The sequence below is a fragment of the Erythrolamprus reginae genome, chromosome 2 (assembly GCF_031021105.1).
Source record: "Erythrolamprus reginae isolate rEryReg1 chromosome 2, rEryReg1.hap1, whole genome shotgun sequence".
In the NCBI taxonomy this organism is placed as follows: domain Eukaryota; kingdom Metazoa; phylum Chordata; class Lepidosauria; order Squamata; family Dipsadidae; genus Erythrolamprus; species Erythrolamprus reginae.
The window spans coordinates 136258762-136280861 of NC_091951.1; the positions used below are offsets into that span (position 1 = coordinate 136258762).

The 22100-nt window shown below is 36.4% G+C and overlaps 1 protein-coding gene and 1 non-coding gene across 3 annotated transcripts in view; both read left to right on the top strand.

Moving 5' to 3' along the window:
- The first annotated feature begins 3567 nt into the window (after nt 1-3567).
- Nucleotides 3568-22100, top strand: part of TNPO2 (transportin 2) — a 33867-nt gene continuing 15334 nt past the window's right edge. The window contains exons 1-14 of one of the 2 annotated variants that reach the window (XM_070739540.1): nt 3568-3779; nt 6544-6659; nt 7552-7627; nt 9207-9356; nt 10216-10322; nt 11962-12095; nt 13790-13871; nt 15352-15474; nt 17241-17359; nt 18775-18835; nt 19828-19996; nt 20465-20617; nt 20768-20993; nt 21895-22066. In XM_070739540.1, coding sequence (XP_070595641.1) covers nt 6561-6659; nt 7552-7627; nt 9207-9356; nt 10216-10322; nt 11962-12095; nt 13790-13871; nt 15352-15474; nt 17241-17359; nt 18775-18835; nt 19828-19996; nt 20465-20617; nt 20768-20993; nt 21895-22066 — 1671 coding nt within the window. In that variant the 5' untranslated portion in view covers nt 3568-3779; nt 6544-6560. Of the gene's footprint in view, nt 3780-4546; nt 4636-6543; nt 6660-7551; nt 7628-9206; nt 9357-10215; nt 10323-11961; nt 12096-13789; nt 13872-15351; nt 15475-17240; nt 17360-18774; nt 18836-19827; nt 19997-20464; nt 20618-20767; nt 20994-21894; nt 22067-22100 lie in introns of those variants that run through there. The other variant, XM_070739541.1, reaches the window with a different exon arrangement.
- Nucleotides 21653-21725, top strand: LOC139163283 (small nucleolar RNA SNORD41). The gene has a single exon (XR_011558448.1). It is a non-coding gene; the product is annotated as a small nucleolar RNA SNORD41 (small nucleolar RNA).

The window sequence follows — 22100 nt, forward strand, 5'->3', positions numbered from 1 at the left end:
CAGAGTAAACAATCTGCTTTAAAACAATTGTGTAATTTTATGAGTAGTTGTGATAAGGCTACTAAAACAGCCCCCATGCCCTCCTGATATTTGAGATGTTTTACAATACCAAATCAACAGTGTTATGGCGATTACTTGCATTACAAATTTTTGCTAGAAGCATTTTCATTCCTGAAATTTAAATAATGCTTCTAATGGGTAACTTTTGATCCAGTGGCTAACTTTATACATTTTTTTCATGAAACCATCAACTCAGGCAAATGTCTTGCATGCATTATTTTCCTATAACTCTTCTCTCATCCAACAGACAACTACCTTGGGATCTTGGTATTGACTGAGTTTTGTTTTCTTGTTGTGAACGGTTATCTTGTAACATAGTCAATGCTTTGACACAAGGTATTTGTTGGTATTTTGTGAGGAGAAGCTTCTTCTACCTGTTTAAATAAATATATTTTGTAGGTTTTAATGTTAAGATTCTTTAAAAAGGAAGGATATATCCCACATTGTACTTTTTCCCCCTGTGAATTTTGAGTTTTTCTCTTAGATTGGGCAAGGCTTCTGCCTTCTTAAAGAATTGTTATGCATTTGATGTTATTTCATATATATATATATATACCACAGAAAGAGGGGGAACAGTATACATTTTACCTGGTTTGTTTAATATGACTTTGAAGAATTCTGCAGACATTTCCAATGATTTTTGGACCAAACCTTTCTGGCCCAATTTTGTTTCCTTATCTTAATGTTCTCATTTTATAGAGATTTGAAAATAAAAAATGATTTTAACTTTTATGAACAAGTTTATTTCCTAAGAAAGCAAGACCAAATAATCATAATCACTAGGCACAATTAAAATGTTAACTGCTAAGACATCCTATGTACTTTTGCTTTATAATTTTTAAAGTTCCATATGTTAATCACGGCAAAGGCAATACTCCTAATGTAATAGGATGTAATCTAGGACAGGTTATATATGACTATTCTCCAAATTTTAAAATTTCAGATATTTGTCTCCTAGTCCTTGAGGAAGACATTAATATCACTATTTGTGCATTTCCTGAATTTGGGCAACAGGTTAGATTAAAATTAGGTTGCTTTGAATGTGTTGTGTTAACCCATGCAACTAAATTAATTCACCATACTGTGATTACAGTGATAATTATTTATAAAGCTTTTTAACCCTGAGTCATTAACAGAATAAAAATATGTAAATATGAATCACTATCTGTTGACATAGTTTAAAACTGCAACATGAGAAAATATTATTTTACTGAAAGAGTAGTAGATCCTTGGAATAAACTTCCAGCAGACGTGGTTGGTAAATGCACAATAACTGAATTTAAACATGCCTGGGATAAACATACTGTATATTCATTCTAAGATAAAATACAGGAAATAGTATAAGGGCAGACTAGATGGACCATGAGGTCTTTTTCTGCTGTCAATCTTCTATGTTTCTATGTTTGCAATATTGTCACAATACAGTATTTGGTTAGAATAGAGTAGAATAGAACAGAATAGAATTCTCAGTGCTCTCAGTGTACATAAAAGAAAATATAGATTCGTCAAGAAACATGTGGTACAACACTTAATGATTGTCATAGGGGTCAAATAAGCAACGAAGAAACAGTCAATAATTAATAAAAATCTTAGGATACAAGCAACAAGTTACAGTCATACAGTCCTAAGTGGGAGGAAAAGGATGATAGGAATGATGAAAAAAACTAGTAGAAATAGAAGTGCAGACGTAGTAAAAAGTTTGACAGTGTTGAGGGAATTATTTGTTTAATAGAGCGATGGTGTTCGGGGGGGGGGACAAGAAGTCGTAGCAATTAAAATGCTGAACAAAATAATTTTCTTTGTAAAAGTTCTATTACATGCTCAGAAAATAGTTGTTGGATACTCACACCAAACTATTTCAAATGTGAAATCATTGTTGTCAATGCACATAGGTGACAGATAGAGATGAGGATAACATACTTGCAAATATAAAATGAGAGGTCAGCTAGATAATAATGTAGGCATTCTATCAACCAGAGACATTAATTATGTCTCTCCAGACTATTCCCATTTTGTTTGTTTTTTGTTCCCAATTTTTTAACCTTTTGATTATCAATATTGTCGATGTTCCATAATATACATTAAAAGCTTCCTCACCTCATAGAAATACATGCTGTTAAATCAATACAAAATCAAAAATATAAAAATAAGCTGCTTTACTTTATAGAAGACTGTCTCATTCATCTGGTTTTTCCTATGGGACTGCAGATGTAAACGCTACAATATATAATAGTATTAACAGGAAGTACTTGGGTACAATCTTCCACAGCTTTGCAACCTTTCTTATGATGAGATTCTGAAATTCTTGTTACAACTTGCTATCAAGCATACAGCATTTTGTGATGAAATGGCGCTCATGGCATGCTGAATCAAAAACTAAATACAGTACTAACAAACAGATTAAATCATTCTAGATCAGAGGTCTCCAACCTTTACAGCTTGGTGGCCCAGCGAGGGAAGAGAGGGGAAGTGGGCAGTGGCATTTGGAACCAAGCCGCATGAGTGTCAGGCTGTGAACACATAGCTCAACTAGCACAAGCAATGGGCCAGCGCACTTATTTGCAGCTCAAATAGCGCAAATTGTTGGTTGTTGAGCTGCTTGTGTGCACACCAGTTGATCTGTGCAAATGCGCCAGCCTGCCACTCACACGGATTGGTTCCAAACAGGCCATGGACCAGTAGGTGGCCGCAGCCTGGGGGTTGGGGACCCCCGGTTTTTTGCCATATATTTGTCAGGGAGAATTCCTTCTGCTATGAGGAGTCCTGACAAGCATAGCATTAGTGCTTGTCTGAAAGGGATTGAATAAACAGCACACAGATGGCACACTGAACCTAGTTTGCAACTCAGTGGTTGCATCTCCCAGACATTTCATAACCAATTCAATTGTTGCCTCGCTTTACCTTAACGATAAAATAACAAGCGCACGAATATGCGCTGCAAAGTATTTGAATCCATTTTTATTGGCTACTTGTGGATTAACATGCTGTGCAGATTTATTTATTGTTTGTCAAGTACATATTGGTGGTATATAAATATATTACAAATATATAACATTGTTTATATACATGATGCTAGTAAAATAGAAACATTAGGACGGGTACAGAAGGCACAGCAGTGCACATGCACCCACCCACCCTTTAATGGTGCAGAAAAGTGCAGGAAATTGGATAAATGAATCCTGGTTTAGCATTCCACGTGAAGACAGACCATCATCAACTGTACAAGGGAAACGGACTGCTTGCTCGTTTTTAAACTAAATATTTTAGGAAGCCATATCTATTTTCATGTCAAATCGTATTTTCTTTTATGTACACTTATAGTATATGCACCAAGACAAATTCCTTATGTGTCCAATCACACTTGGCCAATTACAAAAAAAAAATCAATTCAATTCGAAAGCATTCACCCCAGCTCGAGACCATTTCCCCGCAATGTAAGGCTGTACCGCGTGCCCGCCAGTACCCAGACTCTACAGGGGGGGCGTGGCTACCGCCCTTTCTTGAGCAGCTACATGATGCACTTTCTTCCCCCGACGTGCGTAAGCGGTTCGGCTTCCTCTCGCGTTTTGCGCCGGGACACGTGACAGGCAGAGACGGCGGCCGGCCCGGCTCAGAGTCCGCGTGTAGCGTTCGCTTCTGACTTGCCGCCCCCTTCCTTCCTTTCTCTCCTTTCGGAGCTGACGCCGCGGCCTCAGCCTGGGCACGCGGGGAGCGGACAGGTAACCTCTCTGGGGGGGGTCGGGGGGGGGTCGGCGGAGGGGTCAGGAGCGCCGGTTACGAGGGCGGATGGCGCGAGTTTAGGCCTAGGCCAGGAGGAGTTGGGCGAAGGGAGGAGAAGCCTCCAGGAGTTCGGCCAAAAGCTGGCCCGAAGAAGGTGCTGCGGTCGGATGGCGTGAGGAGGGGGCCGGCGGCGGAGCGGAGCCTCTTGATTGTCTGAGGAGAACGCCAGCCATGCTTGAACGGGGTGGGTCGATGGGCGCGACGCCGCCGCCGCCGGCTGAGCTCCTCGGCGTGGCTGGCCTGGGGAACGACCCCGAAGCTTCCGTTGCGGCTGGCTGGGCCCTCCGGTCTCAGGAGGAGACGAGTGGGCTTTTCGGGGAAGGGGGACGGGCTCAAGGTGCCCCGTAGTGGCGGCTGCTGCTGCTGACCGTGGTGCGCGCCTCTTGTGTAGGAGGTGATGCTGCGGAACCCGGGCGGGCGGGCGGAGACAGAAAAGCGAGCGCGTTGTGGGGACTGCGCGGAAATGTGCTCCCCCCCCCCCCCAAAAAAAAAGCAAGACAAAAGCCTCGGTTGGAACTGATCGAGAGCGCCCGCGGGTTCACTCAGCCCGGTCTCTTGCTTTTACCCCGAACAACTTAGCCCAGGTGCTTTCGGGGGGGGGGGGGGATGGCTCAGAAAGGGCAAAGAAAGTGCTGCTTTTCTTTTTCTTTTCCTTTCGACGCGATTGTCTGCTGGGCCCTCCCCTCCTTCCCGGTACTTGGAAATGATCATCTATAAAACATGGAGGCCACGTTTTGAATGGTGGCTTGGATGGTTGCCTGCTTGGCGGGATCGTGGAATCCTGGGATCTATCCGGTGGGCAATAGATTTTTCAGTGGATTTTTCCCGTCTCCCTCCCTCTCACTCCATCAAAATAGTTGCTACAGAATGGTAGAATTAGCTTTATTTTATTTTTTCTGTTTATGGTCTCCCTTCAAGCATTACAAGAAATTATTTTTATTATTTATTTATTTATTTTATTAGATTTATAAGCCACCCAACTCCAAACGGAGTCTGTTAACTATTTAAAAATCATTGGGATTTTTTTTTCAATTGACGAGTACAAATGTGTGCTATTGGCAACTCTTGATTCTTCTACATATTCTTTACAATTGAGGGTTCCATATACTGTTCCCCCCCTAGCAATACTTGCCTTGCATTTGCTGTTCGTAGGGCTTTATAAATAGCTTATCCTTGAGTGCCTGTTTCCAATAATACATTGGGTTTTATTGTAATTTTTAAGCCCTCTTTTGGAACAATATATGGTGTTATTCACTCCAAAAGTAATAAAAAGTTTCCTTGCATTAGGTCATGGTAATAGGATCTTTTTTAAAAAATTTGTGTTTTGGAACACATGACATAAAAGTTATAAAACAATAGAGGGGGGGATGGCTTTTAAAGGAGGAAGAACAGGTCCCATGGATTAATTTTTATAATAAAAGCATTCAGTCTTGATTGAAATTAAAGAGAAATACAAACAAATCTAGATGTTACAGTTTTGTGTGGTCCTTTATCATAGAATATTGGATATACATCTAGAAATCCCACAAATGCATGTAGCTAAACATCATGAAAGGTGGTTTTCTGATACAAAATATCACAGCTTGAAAATAATTGGATCACTTTATGAGAGATAACTGGATTGCCATCAACAAATGAGCATTTGACACGTATGGGTTCATGTGCTTAAACAGACTGAAAGATTTGAAAAATCTGTTGCATTTCATGACAAAGCTGGTCATATAAACTATACAAATTACATACAAGTCCAATAAATAAATAATAAATAAATATTGGGATGTGGAATCAGTTCTACCAAGAGTTTTAACTAAAGTTGTGAAAGTGAAACTGGAGGAGAGGGAGAAGTCAAATAAGTTGCTGAGTTTGAAGAATTTACAGCTTTTTAGTCTATAATTTACCATTTTTGATAGATAGTAAATTAAGGCATCTGGCTTCTTCTCTTTATCATCTGTATTAATTTCCTTTGCTAACTTTGTATAATTTATTTTTCAATTTATTTCAATATAAATCCTCCTTCCCTACCACCTCTCTCTATATGGAAAACCTGCAATCAAATACAGTAGTTACCTATCCCCTGTGCCCCACCAAGACTAAATGTGGTGGGCTGAGTCATAATTAGAGCTTGTCAGGGGTGGCTCATATTTTTCAAGTAGCCTCTAATTGTTTTTCCTTTTAAAAAAGTATTATGTTAGATATTGTAGATAAAGGTTCCTACTAGATTTCACTTATTCTGTCTTGTATATTCTTCTGTTTTCATAGAAAATCATAGTAGTTTTTTTTAATAAAGTTCACGTAGAGTATTATATTACATAAAAGTACTTTGTTGGTGAAATATGAAATCATTCCATCTAAGAAACTCTTTGGCTGATGTTAACATATCCTACACCACAGAAATATGGAATTAAATAATCACTTTCTTTATTAATACAATACTGTATACTTTTAAGCTCTCATAAGCAAAATCTTGGATTTACATTTCATCCTTTCTTTCCTGAATATAAGATAGGCTGGAATGAAGTAAAGTTTATGTGTGTGGATTTTTAAAGTCTGGTTTATAAAGCAATGATATCAAATGTGTGTAGCCATATAATTTTGCATGTAAATTAATTTCCAGGTTGCATTCTTAAAGAATTTTGCTGTTAGCTTTGCTTGTATTTGTATCACTACTGTTGATTTATGTTTTGATAATTTTTGTAACTACAGATAGGCAGCTTTCCATCATGGACTGGCAGCCAGATGAACAGGGCCTCCAACAAGTTCTTCAGTTGCTCAAAGATTCCCAGTCTCCAAACACAGCAACACAGCGTATTGTGCAAGATGTATCCTTGAAATAATTAGCATTGCATGAGATTTAAAAAGAGAACAAAATGCAGTTCTCATTTGCAGTAAACCTAAAGAATAGAGGGAGAAAAATGATATGTCACATTGGGGAATACAGGTAATCCTCTACTTATCACCATTTCTTTAGTGACTGTTCAAAGTTACAGTGGCAACTGAAAAAAGTGATCTATGACCGTTTTACACACAACTATTATAGTAACCCCATGATCATGTGATCAAAATTTGGGCATTTGACAACTGACATGTATTTATGCAGGATCATGTGATCACCATTTGCAATCTTCCCAGTTGGCTTCTGACAAGCAAACTTACCTGCATGATTCACTTAACTGCAGTGATTTGCTTAACAATTGTGGCAACAAATAATAATAAAATGGTGCAAAACTCACATAATAACTGTCTTGATTAGCAATGGAAATTTTGGGCTCAGTTGTGGTTGTAAGTTGAGGACTACCTATAATTACTAATTTTATTAGTAATTAACAACAGTTTATTAACAAATTTCCCAATATGCTATTTTTCCAGACACTTGGGGCTGCAATTCCCATAGTTCTGGACCAGCGTTAATATTGATTGGATTTATAATCTAGGTCACTGGAGGATATCACAAACTTCTACTTTATAACAGTGCTAGCCGAAAACAAACCTGAAAGCAATTCTTCTGGCAAAAATTGCTTTTTTATTCTTGTAGCGTTTTGAAATGGGCTGGCTGGGGGATTATGGATCTTGCATTCCAGCATATCTGGCAAACACCAGCTAGCAAAAAGCTGCTGTCATAGGGTAATATGGTCTTATTGTGGCTGGAAAGAAAGGCTTTTGGAGACTTTTAGTTAGAACATATTAAAAACGAATACTTAACTAATGCTACAGAAACTGAAACAGCTCAACCAGTTCCCTGATTTCAATAACTATTTGATATTTGTTCTGACACGACTGAAATCTGAGGGTATGTCTATTAAATCTATTACAACACAATTTTTTAAAAAGTTATATGTTATCTGTATAGTATTGGGACACAACATCTAATTTATATTGTCTGCTTAAATTAATTGGCCATTAGAATATTGGGAAAATTAGATTTTGATTTAAGTGACACAACATATTTAGCTTCTAAGTAATGTTGGAAAACTGCCTGATTTAACAGCTTAAAGGAGATTTCCCATTTGATATGTGACTGATAATTTGGTTTTCTATGTCGCTTAAAAAGCAAAGAAGATTTCAGGAATTAAAGACTAGCTTCCTTTGTTTTGTTTAATGCTGCTCCATTGGAGCTATGCTTCCCCTTCAAAATGGTAGAGCAAGGGTTAATAGGCTGAGCTTTTGGAAGAGCTCCAAAGAAAGAATCACAAATAAGGTAAGAAGACAAGCCCATTGTAAACACATAAATTAACTTGCAAGACATCCTATAGATAGAGGTGTTCTGTGACTGATGACCAAAGGTCTATAGTGTCCTGGTTTTTAAGTATCAAAAGGATTGAAGTTGTTTAAATATTCACAATAATTTATAATAAGGCAATGTTTGTACTAGAAACTAGTGAGATTCCTGAGTGAAATAACTGTAATAATTATCTTTACCTTTTTCTCTTCCTTAAAGCTTTTGGCAGTTTTGTTGGATGACTTAGGAACAAAAAATCATTTCTACACACAAAATTTATTGGTATATTAAAATGCTCTCATTTATTTTGTGAAAGTTAGGAATCATATAGCCCTTATGGTCACCCAACCTCATGACCCATTTTAACAAACTTTAAACTACTAAAAGGCTAATATTATTAACTCTTTTAAGTTTACATTTTTGGTATCAAGGTAATAGTGTTTACCCCATCTGTTATAATACTTTGGTTCATTGAAGCAAAGAAAAATACTGTTAAATAATCCATGTATTTTGATTTTTTAAAAGTTTTAATTGAAATACTATGATCTTTAGCACTGCTCTGAATTATAAGCTAGTAAATATAGCATGAAAAACATGAATAGAAATTGATATAATCTAGCTCAGTACTTTTACAATGATAACTGTCAAATTTTTTAAAATGTGGAAGTGTATATATCACATAAGACTAAAGGAAAAACATGAATGCTGAGTTGAGTTTTTGGGCCAAAATACAACTATGCTGCTAAATTTGTTGGCTGAGTGAGAGATCAGACTGTGGTCTTTTTCAACACAGCTTAGTTTATCAACTTTCTTCAGTTATAGCAAGATGAGATGTTAGAGTCCAAACATAGTTTTGCAGTCCAAAGTATATGAGAAAATTATAGGTGTGCAATCTTTTGGATGTCTTTAAGATATTCGCAAGGAAGGTAATAAAATGCTTATGCATACATAGGCTGCATTACTTTTTTTGGTATACATAACGTTGTTGCATGGCAATCAGCCAATTGTTGAATCCAGTTTTTTCAGTGTCCTTATTCACATCACTTTTATTTCTTTTTCTTTTTTTTGGTATGTTATATAAAATGTTTCCATAATTTTATGTAACATCTCATAAAACTTAGTTCTAATCCAACTGATCTCTTTAAAACAGATGAACCTACCCGTTCTCTGAGTGGCTTGATCCTGAAGAACAATGTGAAAGCTCACTACCAAAGTTTTCCCCAGCCTGTTGCGGAATTTATTAAGCAAGAGTGTCTTAATAACATAGGGGATGCTTCTTCTCTTATAAGAGCTACAATTGGTGAGTAGTGGTAAGACGTTGAGGATGAATTACTAACTACAATCAATCATTGTAGTGTTTTCGATCTGAAATGAGCTTTGAAGCATATTGGAATGTGAAAATAGTATATACAGCAGCAGTGGGGTTTTTTCCAGGATTGTATTGAAACTGCAAATAGCAGCTATGCATACCAATACTGTACTGGTTAGAGACATATAGGTACTTTGAAGATAGATGCTACTTTCTGTCTCCTTTTTTTAAAACATTATTTCTGAAGATCTGCTCTTTGTTATTAGGAAGGAAGGGTTATACTATGTCTTTTTCTAAATTTGTGCTGTGAAAGTGTTTCAATTAGAAGCAGAATTATTTAATAAGGTGCTGCTTTAACTTGTAATTGTCAGCTAACAGCAAATTGGAAATTGTTTACCTCCCTCTGTGTATAGAAAGACTTGTAAAAAGTAGGTGGCAGGGCTTATCAGACATGAAGCAAGTGGACTGTGTAAACTGGACTTGTTGGTGTAGACTTTAGTTATAGTATAGAGTATCTCTAAGGGCAAAAAAATAATAATTTACACTGTAAAGGTTTCATTTACTCCAATTGTGGCTCTTCAAAAATTAACATGGAACATAAAGGATTTGCACACTTTCTTTTTAGTTGCCTATAAATAATAGTTCCTCCTAGCATGTTAGTATGTCTTAGTATGTTTTCTGTTAGATTAGTTGGGAAACCAACTACTCTTGACTCCAGTGTACAATAGGTAACAAGCATGTTGAGTCTTAAGTAGCAAAAGATTTTATAGCAAAAATTATAAAATCAAAGTTATTATAATGAGAAATTGGCTTGTGAGGTGATCTTATAGTTTGTTGTTTCTTTTGGCAGGTATTCTTATAACAACAATTGCTTCCAAAGGAGAATTGCAGATGTGGCCAGAGCTTCTGCCCCAACTCTGCAATTTACTTAATTCTGAAGATTACAACACATGTGAAGTGAGTCTGGCAACTGCATAGAATTAATTGATGGCTTGAGCCAGCAAGATGGTCTTAACTGCGGCTATAGAGTGTATAGATTTGGCATTGAAATTTTCCTAAGAAAGCTAGTGTAAGTGATGCCAGAGGCCATATTTTATTTAGTGTATTAAGGATTTTTCATTATTTCTAGGTATAGTATATTAATATATTGAACTTCTCATTTATTAGTCACTTACTATTCATTGGAATCCTATGTGTTCTCAGTAATAAGCCATTGTGAGTTTACTCTTTCTGATCAGTAAACATCAGAGTTCCTCTGCAAGGAAGATGACAGTTTTAAAATTAGACAGACAGACAGAAAAAGTTTCCCCTCCCAGTAGTGTCCGACTCTAAGGAGCGGTACTCATCTGATTCACAGCCGAAGAGCCACTGGTGTCCAAAGACATTTCTATGGTCATGTGGCCAGCATAACCATATGCTCAAGGTGCATACATCCTTGTTACTTTCTCACTAAAATGGTAACTATTTATCTACTTGCATTTGCATGCTTCCAAACCGTTGGGTTAGTAGGAACTGGGGCCAGTAACAGAAACTCATTCTGTTACATAGTACTTGCGTCCACAAGTCCAGTGTCTTAACTGCTGCCCACCTTACTGCCCACAAGCCCAGTGTCTTAACTGCTTTGTGCTTGTGCCCCTTTAAGATAGGTATCATAGGATAAGATAAAATATTGGTGTTTTCAGGATGTATGAAATTAATTGAATATTTTAAAAAGCCAAGCTGGTATTATATGATGTTCACAATTTTTTGAAGATGTAATGTCATATTTCAGAAATGTGTTCTTGGTGTACATAATGTGATGCAGGTAGTACAAGTAGTCCTTGACTTATAACCAGTTGTTCAACAATCATCCAACCCAGCTACCTCACCTCCTCCCCCACATCATGTGATTGCATTTTGGGAGCTTGGCAACTGACCTGCATTTACATGTGGTTGCAGCAGCCTGTAGTCACACAACTGCACTTTTTTTGCTCTTTCTAGCATTCATTGTCATTGGTTTAATGACAAGACAATTCACTTTATGACCATCCTAAAAAGAATAGTAACCTTGGTTTACTGTCTGAATGATCTATGATTGAAATTCAGTACTCCACTGCGACTACCTGTACTCTTGTGTTACTGTGCAATTTTTCATCATTGTAAAACTTCATAGTTAAAATGGGAGGTGTATAAAAAAGAGTTGGGCAGTATCATGTCCAACTGGTACTCTAAAAAAAATTTAGGTTAAACATTTGCATCTTGCAATATGGGTATTCTAAGAATATATCCAAGTGCTCCCAATTTTTACTGCTAAAAAAAGGTTTTTTAAAAAACAACAATCTAATTGATACTCCTCCCTGCAATCTCTTTAGCTATTTAGCCACTAGAATGGCACATAACCAGGCTGTTGCGTAGGAGGTCTGGCTCTGGATAACAGGACAACACGTTCCTTCAAATTGGCAGCTTGTCTCTTTTCTCTGGCACAGAGTGAATACCACTCATGTTCGAAAAGCAATTTGAGAAGCAGAGCCAAGCTGCAGGCATTCAAATTTTAGATGCTGGTTTGCCTGTTTTTCATCTCCATATATTTGTTACTAAATGTTACAATGCTCTATAGGGGGCATTTGGTGCCTTACAGAAGATATGTGAAGATTCTGCTGAGCTCTTGGACAGCGATGCTCTCAACCGGCCTCTTAATGTCATGATCCCAAAGTTCCTTCAGTTCTTCAAGCATTGCAGCCCCAAAATTAGGCATGTATCTGTTCTAATATCAATGAAACATTTAGTAGAATTTGCTATTTTAGATTACAATTAAAGTAATTAAAGCTTTTTGTAATATATTTACTGTTTTTTTATTGAATAAACCAAAATCTTATTGCTATCTAATTTCAAATATTTTTTTTGTCACAAAATTAGTAGTAGGTCTGGCAAGTAGCTCAGGTATCTAAACTAGTGTTACTGTTCTTTGGAGTTTCTGATTGGGGTGATTTCCAATTCTCAGTTTTGTTAGCAATTTGGAGAGTGCTGACAGCTAAGGTCCACCCATTATAATAATTAACCACAGTACTCCTGGGTAATTTGACCACAATTGTCTTAAGTTCATCCATTAACAATGATTTTGCAAAGTACCAAGTCATATTAAAAAGAAAAGACAAAATATCTGATGATTTAGTGTAATATGTGAATCTAGATAGACGGTTCATAAACTTATAGAACTAAGACAAAAGTCCTGGTTGAAGTGATTAAATGAGTGGTATAAATGGAAGCAGTCCCCTCCTTTGTGACGAGATTTTTCTTTTTTTACAAGTAATGGAACTAACTTGAAACCACCGTTAACTGTATGTGTCTAGTTTACACATAACAGGCGATAGATTAAATTATTACTAAACAATAATAGATATGTGACTATATTACCATTGGGTTTTACATCCTGAATTGCTTGGAATACAGTATTCAATTTAAGAAAATGTTCGTAATGGCAGTTTTCAAATTAGGCCCCTTGATTACATGAACAGAAAAGCAAAGTTGGTAGAAAGTGTTGCTTGTCATATCCAGGCTTCCATAAGCAAAATTCTTTTCTGAATGTTCCATACACAGTGCCAAGTGTGGAGAACATTTATTGTTATGTAGTGACATATTTTAATCTTTGGAACTATCCTTGTAACATTATTGCCATTTTAGTAATGTAAAAACATATTTTCTATCGTGTTAGGCTTTAATAGAATAGATCAAATTACTGCTTTGCCAATCAGTTTTACTGTTAATTGTTTTAATAGTATATTAAATTTACTATTATTAAAATAGTACATTTGATGTATATTAAAATAGTGTATTAATAAAATAATAATGAAATTAAAATACAATTACAAACTGATAGTAATTGCATTACAAATGTGCATTGCATCTAAAATACTATAGTTCCCTTCCACCACCTTGTTTTTTGTTTTTGTTTTTTCACGGCGTTGACAAGCATGGTTCCTTCCTCTGAAGATGACTGCTGGGAAATAAGCATCCATTGTTGTAAAATTATATGATTATAGCAACTGACTCATTTATGATGGTTTCAGAGTCCCAAGTTAACATAATCACTTTCTGCAAACTTCCGACAAGCAAAGTCAATGGGGAAGCCATATTCACTTAACAACTGCTTTATCTAACTGCAGGGATTCACTTAAAATGATTCTCACAAGAAAGATTGTACAATTGGGCAAAAGTAACTTAGCAAATGTCTCATTTAGTGATGGAAAAGTTGGGCTCAATTTTGGCCATAAGTTGAGTCCTACCTGTATAAATAAAGAAAATTGTTTCGTTAAGTCTGATCAATTTTTAGAACAAATTATTGGTTGACCAGAATTTGAGATTATACCATGTTGTTAGTAAATTACTGAAGTCAATAGCAAAGGCTAAACTAAATATTTTTTAAGCTGTTGTTTTCTGTTCCTTAGGTCGCATGCTATTGCTTGTGTCAACCAGTTTATCATGGAGAGGGCCCAGGCCTTGATGGATAACATAGATACATTTATTGAGGTGAGATGAATTAGCCTAGGCCAACGGTTATTTTGAAGGTTGAGATTTTATAGTCCACTTATATATTAGGTGTTCTATGGACTCATTACCATTATAATTTTGAAGTATAGTTGTTTCATTCCCAAATCCATTTTTTCCAACATGCAGCACTTCCTGCTTTGGTGACTATAATAAAATGATAACTTTCTGATAGACTTTATAGACTTCTAAAAATTAAAAATTGATCCTTAAAATTAAGGCAAAGGTCTCCTTGTAATATCATTATAACATAACACTTTATAGATGAGAGAGGAAACTTGCAGCTCCTGACTTTGTGAGCTTTCTCACATCCAGGTAAATTTTCTTCTTTAATTAAGGAGAAATCATTTCATCTTAAATAAAAAGAAGTCTGTGAACATTTTCCAGAAGTTTTCTTTCTGATTATTATAGCTTTTGAATCAAGTATCTGATACTGGAAAATTACCAAATGTTTTCTATATCTGAACAATGGTGGGGAGAAGCTGTGAAATTATTTTTTGGAAATTTATTTACTGACTTATGTGTAAATGAGGAGGCCTCAGAATTTTAAGAAATGCTAAATTTCTTCAGAGCAAAGTTTGTCATTGAAGTAACAGTTCTTTAACCTCGCAAATATGATCAGATTTTCCTCTGTGATAGTTATATTTGCCTACTACTATAACTATAGGGAGTATCAGGTCTTTTTTTTTTTGTCTAGTGCTTAATGTGATTTTTTTTAATACATTTTTTTTATTTTTCACACATATACACAAATTTACAATCTCTTAACCATTAATAATTATTTACCTTATTTTTTTAACATTAATTTATTCCTCATCCTAAAATTAAGACATATAGTCGTGGTTGCTCTTCTGCTATTACATATCCCCTCCTTATTCCACAATGCTAAATATGATTTCTTAAAGGAAGATAAGGAATTCAACATTTGCATCCTTAGCTTTCTACGTTTTAGTAATTTTTTTACTGCAGTTAGATATCCATGGCCAGATTCAGAAAATACAGTATCCAGCACAGAGAGAAAGATATTTGGTTCTTAATACTAACATATTCCTTTCCCTAAATGTAGATAAATATAATATGGCCTCAGCTATGTGTATTGAGGTCACTGTTTTTCTGTATTGTGTTACCACTGTACTTAAAAATATGTAGACAGTGAAAAACTTGAATATTTATAAAGTGTACAACCAACAATAAGCTTGAAGTTTTTGTTTTTTCTCTGTATACACTTATTTTTGCTTTACTAACTTCATTGTCACCATGTGTTCATTTGTTAGAATGATTTAAGTTGCATGCAAAATAAATGCATTTCTGTATTATTGACAAAGAACACAGATTGTAATGTTTTTCTGGATAGGACGGAAGGTTTCTTTCTCTAGGCTCAACAGTTCTTGAAGATTTTGTCTAGTTTTTGGAGATGGCATTGGATTCATGACTTAAAATAATTTCCCCCCATTCTTGGCAGCACTTATTTGCCTTGGCAGTAGATGAAGATCCTGAGGTTCGAAAGAATGTTTGCAGAGCATTAGTAATGCTGCTAGAAGTGCGAATTGACCGACTGATACCTCACATGCATAGTATCATCCAAGTAAGTATCTTGCTTTGAAAAGTTGGTCCCTCTAAACCAGTGGTCCTCAACCTGGGGTTGGGACCCCTTTGGGGGTCAAATGACTGTTTCACAGGGGTCACCTAAGACCATGAGAAAAGACAAATTTCCCATTGTGTTAGAAACTAAAGCTTCTATTCTGACCCTTGGAACATATTTCTACAATCCAACCAATCAGGCGATTACAGTGGGGGTGTCCCTCTGACCTTCCTGCCAATCAGCTTAAAGCTCTGTTGGGAGAATTGGCGCTAAGCTTATGGCTGGGGGTCACCACAACATGAGGAACTGTATTAAGGGGTCGCGGCATTAGAAAGGTTGAGAACCACTGCTCTAAACCAATGACAGAAAATCTACCACATGCATGTCAGAGGTGACATGCTACAACAGTTTGAGTGTCATGCAGCATTTATTGCTACCTGACAACTATTCACTCTGTTGATGTTTATTATTTATAAAGTTTATGATGATTACCAAAGAAACTGGACAAACAAAAATACAAAAAACACGTGACCCTGAACCATCCAGTCTAAAATCTTGTCTACATTGTGCAACATTCTGGAAGTTTATATTTGTTCACTAGTTTTTTGGGGAACAAAGATGTAAAAGGGATAATGTGTAATAGCCACTTGTATAGCTCCACTGAAAGGTTCATTCTCACTTATGCTACTTATGTGACAATCACAAGCAAATACGTATCAGGTCACTACCAAATACAGATAGTTCTCAACTTACAACCATAATTGAGCCCAAAAGTTCTACTGCTAAGTAAGCCATTTGTTAAGTGAGTTTCCCCCCATTTTCGACCTTTCTTGCCACAGTTAAGTGAACCCCTGCAGCTGTTAAGTTAGTACATGGTTGTTAAGTGAATTTGGTTTCCCCATTGACTTTGCTTGTCGGAAAGTTGCAAAGGGGATCACGTGACCCCAGAACACGCATAAATATAAGTTAGCTGCCAAGCATCTGAATTTTGATCACATGACCATGGAGATGCTGCAACAGTTGTAAGTATGAAAAACAGTCATAAGGCACTTTTTTAAAATGCGGTTTTAACTTTAAACCGAGTCTGTGGAGAGGGGCGGCATAAAAATCCAATAAATAATAATAATAATAATAATAATAAACAGTCACTAAATGAAATTTATTCATTCATTCATTCATTCATTCATTCATTCATTCAATTTTTATGCCACCCTTCTCCTTAGACTTGGGGCGGCTTACAACAGGTTAGCAATAGCACTTCTTAACAGAATTAGCATATTTCCCCCAACAATCTAGGTCCTCATTTTACCCACCTCGGAAGGATGGAAGGCTGAGTCAACCTTGAGCCGGTGATGAAATTTGAACCGCTGACCTACAGATCTATAGTCAGCTTCAGTGGCCTGCAATACAGCACAGTACCTGCCACGCCACCCCGGCTCATATGCTGCAAATGAAAATTATTTACTTCCAACCTTTGTTTTCTTTCCCCCCTTAGAAAGCCTTCAAAATTAAAAGCCACAAACTAATATTCCTTCAAGTACAACTCTTAATTCTACAACAGGAGAAGTTAATTGATTTTACAAGTCTTTGCATAATACTAGTATAATCATAATGAATGTTGGATGGATTTTTTAAAAATATTAAAGAATGGTCACTAAATGAAGTGTTGTATTTCAAGGAGTATGTGTACTGCTTTTTGCAGCGGAAACAAAGCAAAAAATGGTTTCTTGAATCAAAACTTTTATGTCTTGTGGTTTTGTCTGTGACAGTATATGCTTGAGAGGACTCAGGACAGTGATGAAAATGTGGCATTGGAAGCATGTGAATTCTGGCTGACATTGGCTGAGCAACCCATTTGCAAAGAGGTCCTGTCTTCCCCTCTAGTACAGTGAGTAATTTAATAGCAGCAGTAGTGCCAGTCTACTTTTAATCCATGGACTTTTTTTTCATGTAGTAAGTGGTTAATATTTACATTGTGAAAGTTAGCAGATGATTCCGCTATTGTATCCTTTCTTAACAAAAGCTTTATGCAAGAAAGATGGCAAAAAAGGAAGTGGAATAAGACTTAGCTGCCACTAAACTAATTTTGTTTATCTTGAGATTCAACTACGGTAGGCTGAATAGTTTATATTAAAATTATATATTAAACATATATAGCTTTATGGATGTGTTTGTGAGCTTTCTTTTAGAGAAACTAATACAATAAAATAACAATATAGAAATGAAAATAGCTAATATATATTCTTTTGGTCATGACAAATAAATAGTCCACAACTATTTTATTCCAGATGGATAGTGTTCTGACTTAGGCTTCCTGATAAATCATGAAACATAACCATACCCCCCCTCAAAATAATCTTTTTTTAATTTCAAACGCAGTGAATTATGTTCATTCCCAGCCCTAATCAGTCCCAAACAATGTTAATTAGTGCAAAAGAAGCCTGCCACAGTTTTTCAGAAGAAGGCTGATAATCACCAACCTTTATCTCTTGACATGCTGCCAAAGATCTGTATTTTTCAGAGTATAAGATGCACCTCCCCCCCCCCCAAAAAAAGAGGCTTAAAATGTGGATGCATCTTATACTTAGTAGCTTTTACTAAGCTTTTTTTTCAGTCCTAATGAGATGCTAATGTGATCTCCCCTTTGCCTGCTTTTCTGATTGTTTCTCTCTCTAAAAAGAGAGATGTTTTAGAAACTTTTTTTTATCCACAACCAGGGAATAAAAAGCAAACATCTGTGCTCAAAACTAACAAACTAATGTGCTTAAGATGACCATACTAAGGACTAGCCGGATGAAAACTAGTAGGCAGATTATTTTTTCCCTATTTTCCTACCCCAAAACTAATGTGCGTTTTATATTCCCAAAACTGGTAATTGAAAAGGAGCTTTGCAAGGCCAAACAGAACAGAGTCAGAACGGAGCTACTGAGTTATAACTATCAGAATTGGACCAAGTTGCCCCCTGCAACGAGCACATCACTTTGCTCCACTTTTATATCCTATAGGAGGATATAAAAGAAATGGTTGAGAACCAGTGCCCCAGAATATCTAACACTTTTTAAAAATCAGAACCCAAGTCTGAATGAACTTTATAATTTACTATTACATACTGCAGTTGCTCGCCTAACAACAAAGGCCATGATATCTTGCCTTTAAAAATAGTTCAAATGTTTTTTAATTTTCAAATGCTATTGAAATGCAAGTCATAAATTTTCATTCCTTTATGTCAAAGCTGCTGTTATCCACATTGTCCTGGGTCAGATTTTCACCTGATAATATAATCTATCTTTTTTCTTTTAACAGATTGATTCCTATTTTGGTGAAGGGCATGAAGTATTCAGAAATTGACATCATATTGTTGAAGGTATTACTTTAACCATCCAAAGTGTTTAGGAATACTATATTGATTAGTTTTTTGATACTTTTTATTTTCTGACTTTTTACCACCTCTCATAGTTCTTTACTAAGCCAAGTTAATTAAAATGATATTATTCTGTGTTGTATAGTAGCTTCAATTCTGCTTCATTATTTTTTATGCCATTGTTACTGCTGAACATACATCCTGGCGTAGTGGAAAAGGTAGTAGACATTTCTGTGAAACTGAAAATGTACATTGACTGTTGCAAAAAAATGTAACACACATACACACACACACACACACTATACACATACTGGCCCCTTTGCGTCAGTTTTGACCCCTGGATTAGTCCTTGTAGCTTTCTTGGCAAGATTTTTCCAGAAGTGATTTGCCATTGCCTCCTTCCAAGGGCTGAAAAAGAGTACACCCTAGCTGGCTTTTTATCTAAGGAAAGATTATACCTGTTTTCTAGCCTTGTGCCTTAACTACTACATTAAACAGGTATTCATTGTTTATATTTCAAGTAACAAACAAAAAAGTTATCAGAAATAAGTCAGAAGGTATGGATTTTTGCCTTTTAAAGAAAGTTATAACATATTTGTAAATACAAGGAAAAGATTGAGCAAATGCATTTATGGAAATGATGCATGACCTTCAACCTGACAGCAGTGATGGGTTGTTATATTCGTACTGTCTGATCCATAGAAGCATTGTCTGAAGCCTCTTGAGAAACTTGTAGTTCACTTTATTCTATCAAATGTTTAAATCAGCATTTTAAAATATTTTCATAAATTGATTTTTCACTAGTCCAATATAGATGGCTCCATGGTCTTTATTGATTTCTTATCTGAATCTGTTCTATACAGAGAGTAACTTAGTTTCAGAGAATAATTCATTTAATTGAAGAACTAGTGGGATATTATACAATGTTTTGCTTTTCTAGCAAGAGGGGTTCCCTATCAAATTGGATTCCATAGGCTCTTTCCTTTCACTTACAGGGTGATGTGGAGGAGGATGAAGCTATCCCAGATAGTGAACAAGATATCAAACCTCGCTTTCATAAATCACGCACAGTTACTCTGCAGCACGAAGAGGAGCGGTTGCAGAATGTGGAAGATGGAGAGGATGAGGACGATGACGATGACACACTGTCTGACTGGAATCTGAGTGCGTAGGGGAATTAGTATTAAACATTGCTCTAGGGATTGCGAGGAGCAAAATGCCAGGGATGTGGATTCTGGGAAATGGTGTATGTGGATCAGATAGATAGAGTGCTATACTATGACCATTTTTGATCTTGAAACTGTAGCCTTGTGTAGGTGGAATTGTTAATGCATTTTCCACTTTGCTGTTATATGGAATTGGATGATTCTTAGATGTAGAAAACAAGTTTTGTAGGGAACCAGTGGTTACTCTTCTTTGTGATCGCCCCTTTTTAATGTTTTAAAAGATAATTTTACATCATCCTGAGAAAAGAGCATGTACTTAATTTTCCAATACATACTGTTGAACTTATAAATGAGTTTCTGATATAACAGGGTTTAGCGCAGAAGCTCTTTGTACTTATTGATGTGATGAGTTTTTTTCCTTTCAGAATTTATGTCATTTTTGTCACGTGGCCTATTTTTTTTGCAGGGAAGTGTTCGGCTGCTGCCCTAGATGTGTTGGCTAATGTCTTTCGAGATGAGCTCCTCCCGCATCTGCTCCCACTACTCAAGGGGCTGCTTTTCCATCCTGAATGGGTCATCAAGGAGTCTGGAATCCTTGTCCTAGGGGCGATTGCTGAAGGTGAATCTTAAAGTTATTAACTTAAACCAGAATTTATTTCTACTGAGGGACATCAGTTATCAATTTTTTAAAAGCATGGAATTGACAGTTTTAATAAGTTTACCTGAGTACGTCTCAATCCTGTACTAAAAACATCTTTTGCATTTCTAGGCTGCATGCAGGGCATGGTTCCTTATCTTCCTGAGCTGATTCCCCACTTGATCCAGTGTCTGTCTGACAAGAAGGCCCTGGTGCGTTCCATCGCCTGCTGGACCCTGAGCCGCTATGCACATTGGGTTGTAAGCCAACCCCCAGACATGTATCTCAAGCCTCTGATGACAGAGTTGCTCAAAAGGATTCTTGATAGTAATAAAAGAGTGCAGGAGGCTGCTTGCAGGTAATCTGCTCCTGGAATGTGTGAGTTATCTGTGAAGGAGGGCATTGGAGAACTAAGTTGTTTTTTTCTTTATCAGCACAAATATGCTTTCTTATTTATTTACTTATTCATCTATTTCCTGTATTTCTTCTAATCTGTAATCAAAGTGGCTAATAATTAAAATACCACTCATAATTCCCTCTGCTTAAATGTAGAAATGTCTTTGTATAGTCCCAGATGATTATTTTTATTATCTCATAGGATTGAATAGGGAGCTTAAAAATGCTTAAGAAAGGTATCTGGAAACCTTGAGCTTCCATCTGTAGCCTTGAATAAAACTAGGATCTGTAGCATGAATGGATTTTTGGGAAACAAAAATACTGCATAGGGTATTACATATTCTAATACCATTTATTTCTGGAAGTTTGGCTTGAGATCATGATTTCTGTTTGCCATTGTGCAAGTAAGCAGTTTGACACTGGGTTCTTGCAAGAGCATAGCCTAATTTTGCCTGCTTATTTCATTCCTGAGAGAGAAACACTGGGAGAACAATAATTATTACATTGCCAGCGTGAATCCAGAATATATGGTTTATGTGGGGTGGCCACCCATATTCTGACGCATGTCTTGGCTACATAACTCTCCTTTTAAGGCTTTCTAGTGTTAGCTTGAGACTTTCTTTGGATATGAAGAAGAATTTGATGATTGAGCTCTATCACATGATGAGTCATATATTCGTACTGTCTGATCCAGAGAAATTCCCTTAAATTTCAAATCAAAAATAGTAATTAGGCTAGCACAATAAAATTAACTATTTATTATCCAAACTGAAATAGGAGTTTGGTTGATTTTTCATTTCTATCTGTCGGTTTCCTGTGCTGTTATCCTATGGGTTTATATTCACTTCTTGTCATTTTTTTAGTGCTTTTGCCACCCTTGAGGAAGAAGCTTGCACAGAATTGGTCCCATATCTCAGTTTCATTCTGGATACTTTGGTTTTTGCTTTTGGAAAATACCAGCACAAGAATTTGCTGATCCTGTATGATGCAATTGGCACTCTGGCTGATTCTGTTGGACACCACCTCAACCAGCCAGTTAGTACATTTTTTTCTCTATTGGCAGCAGTGT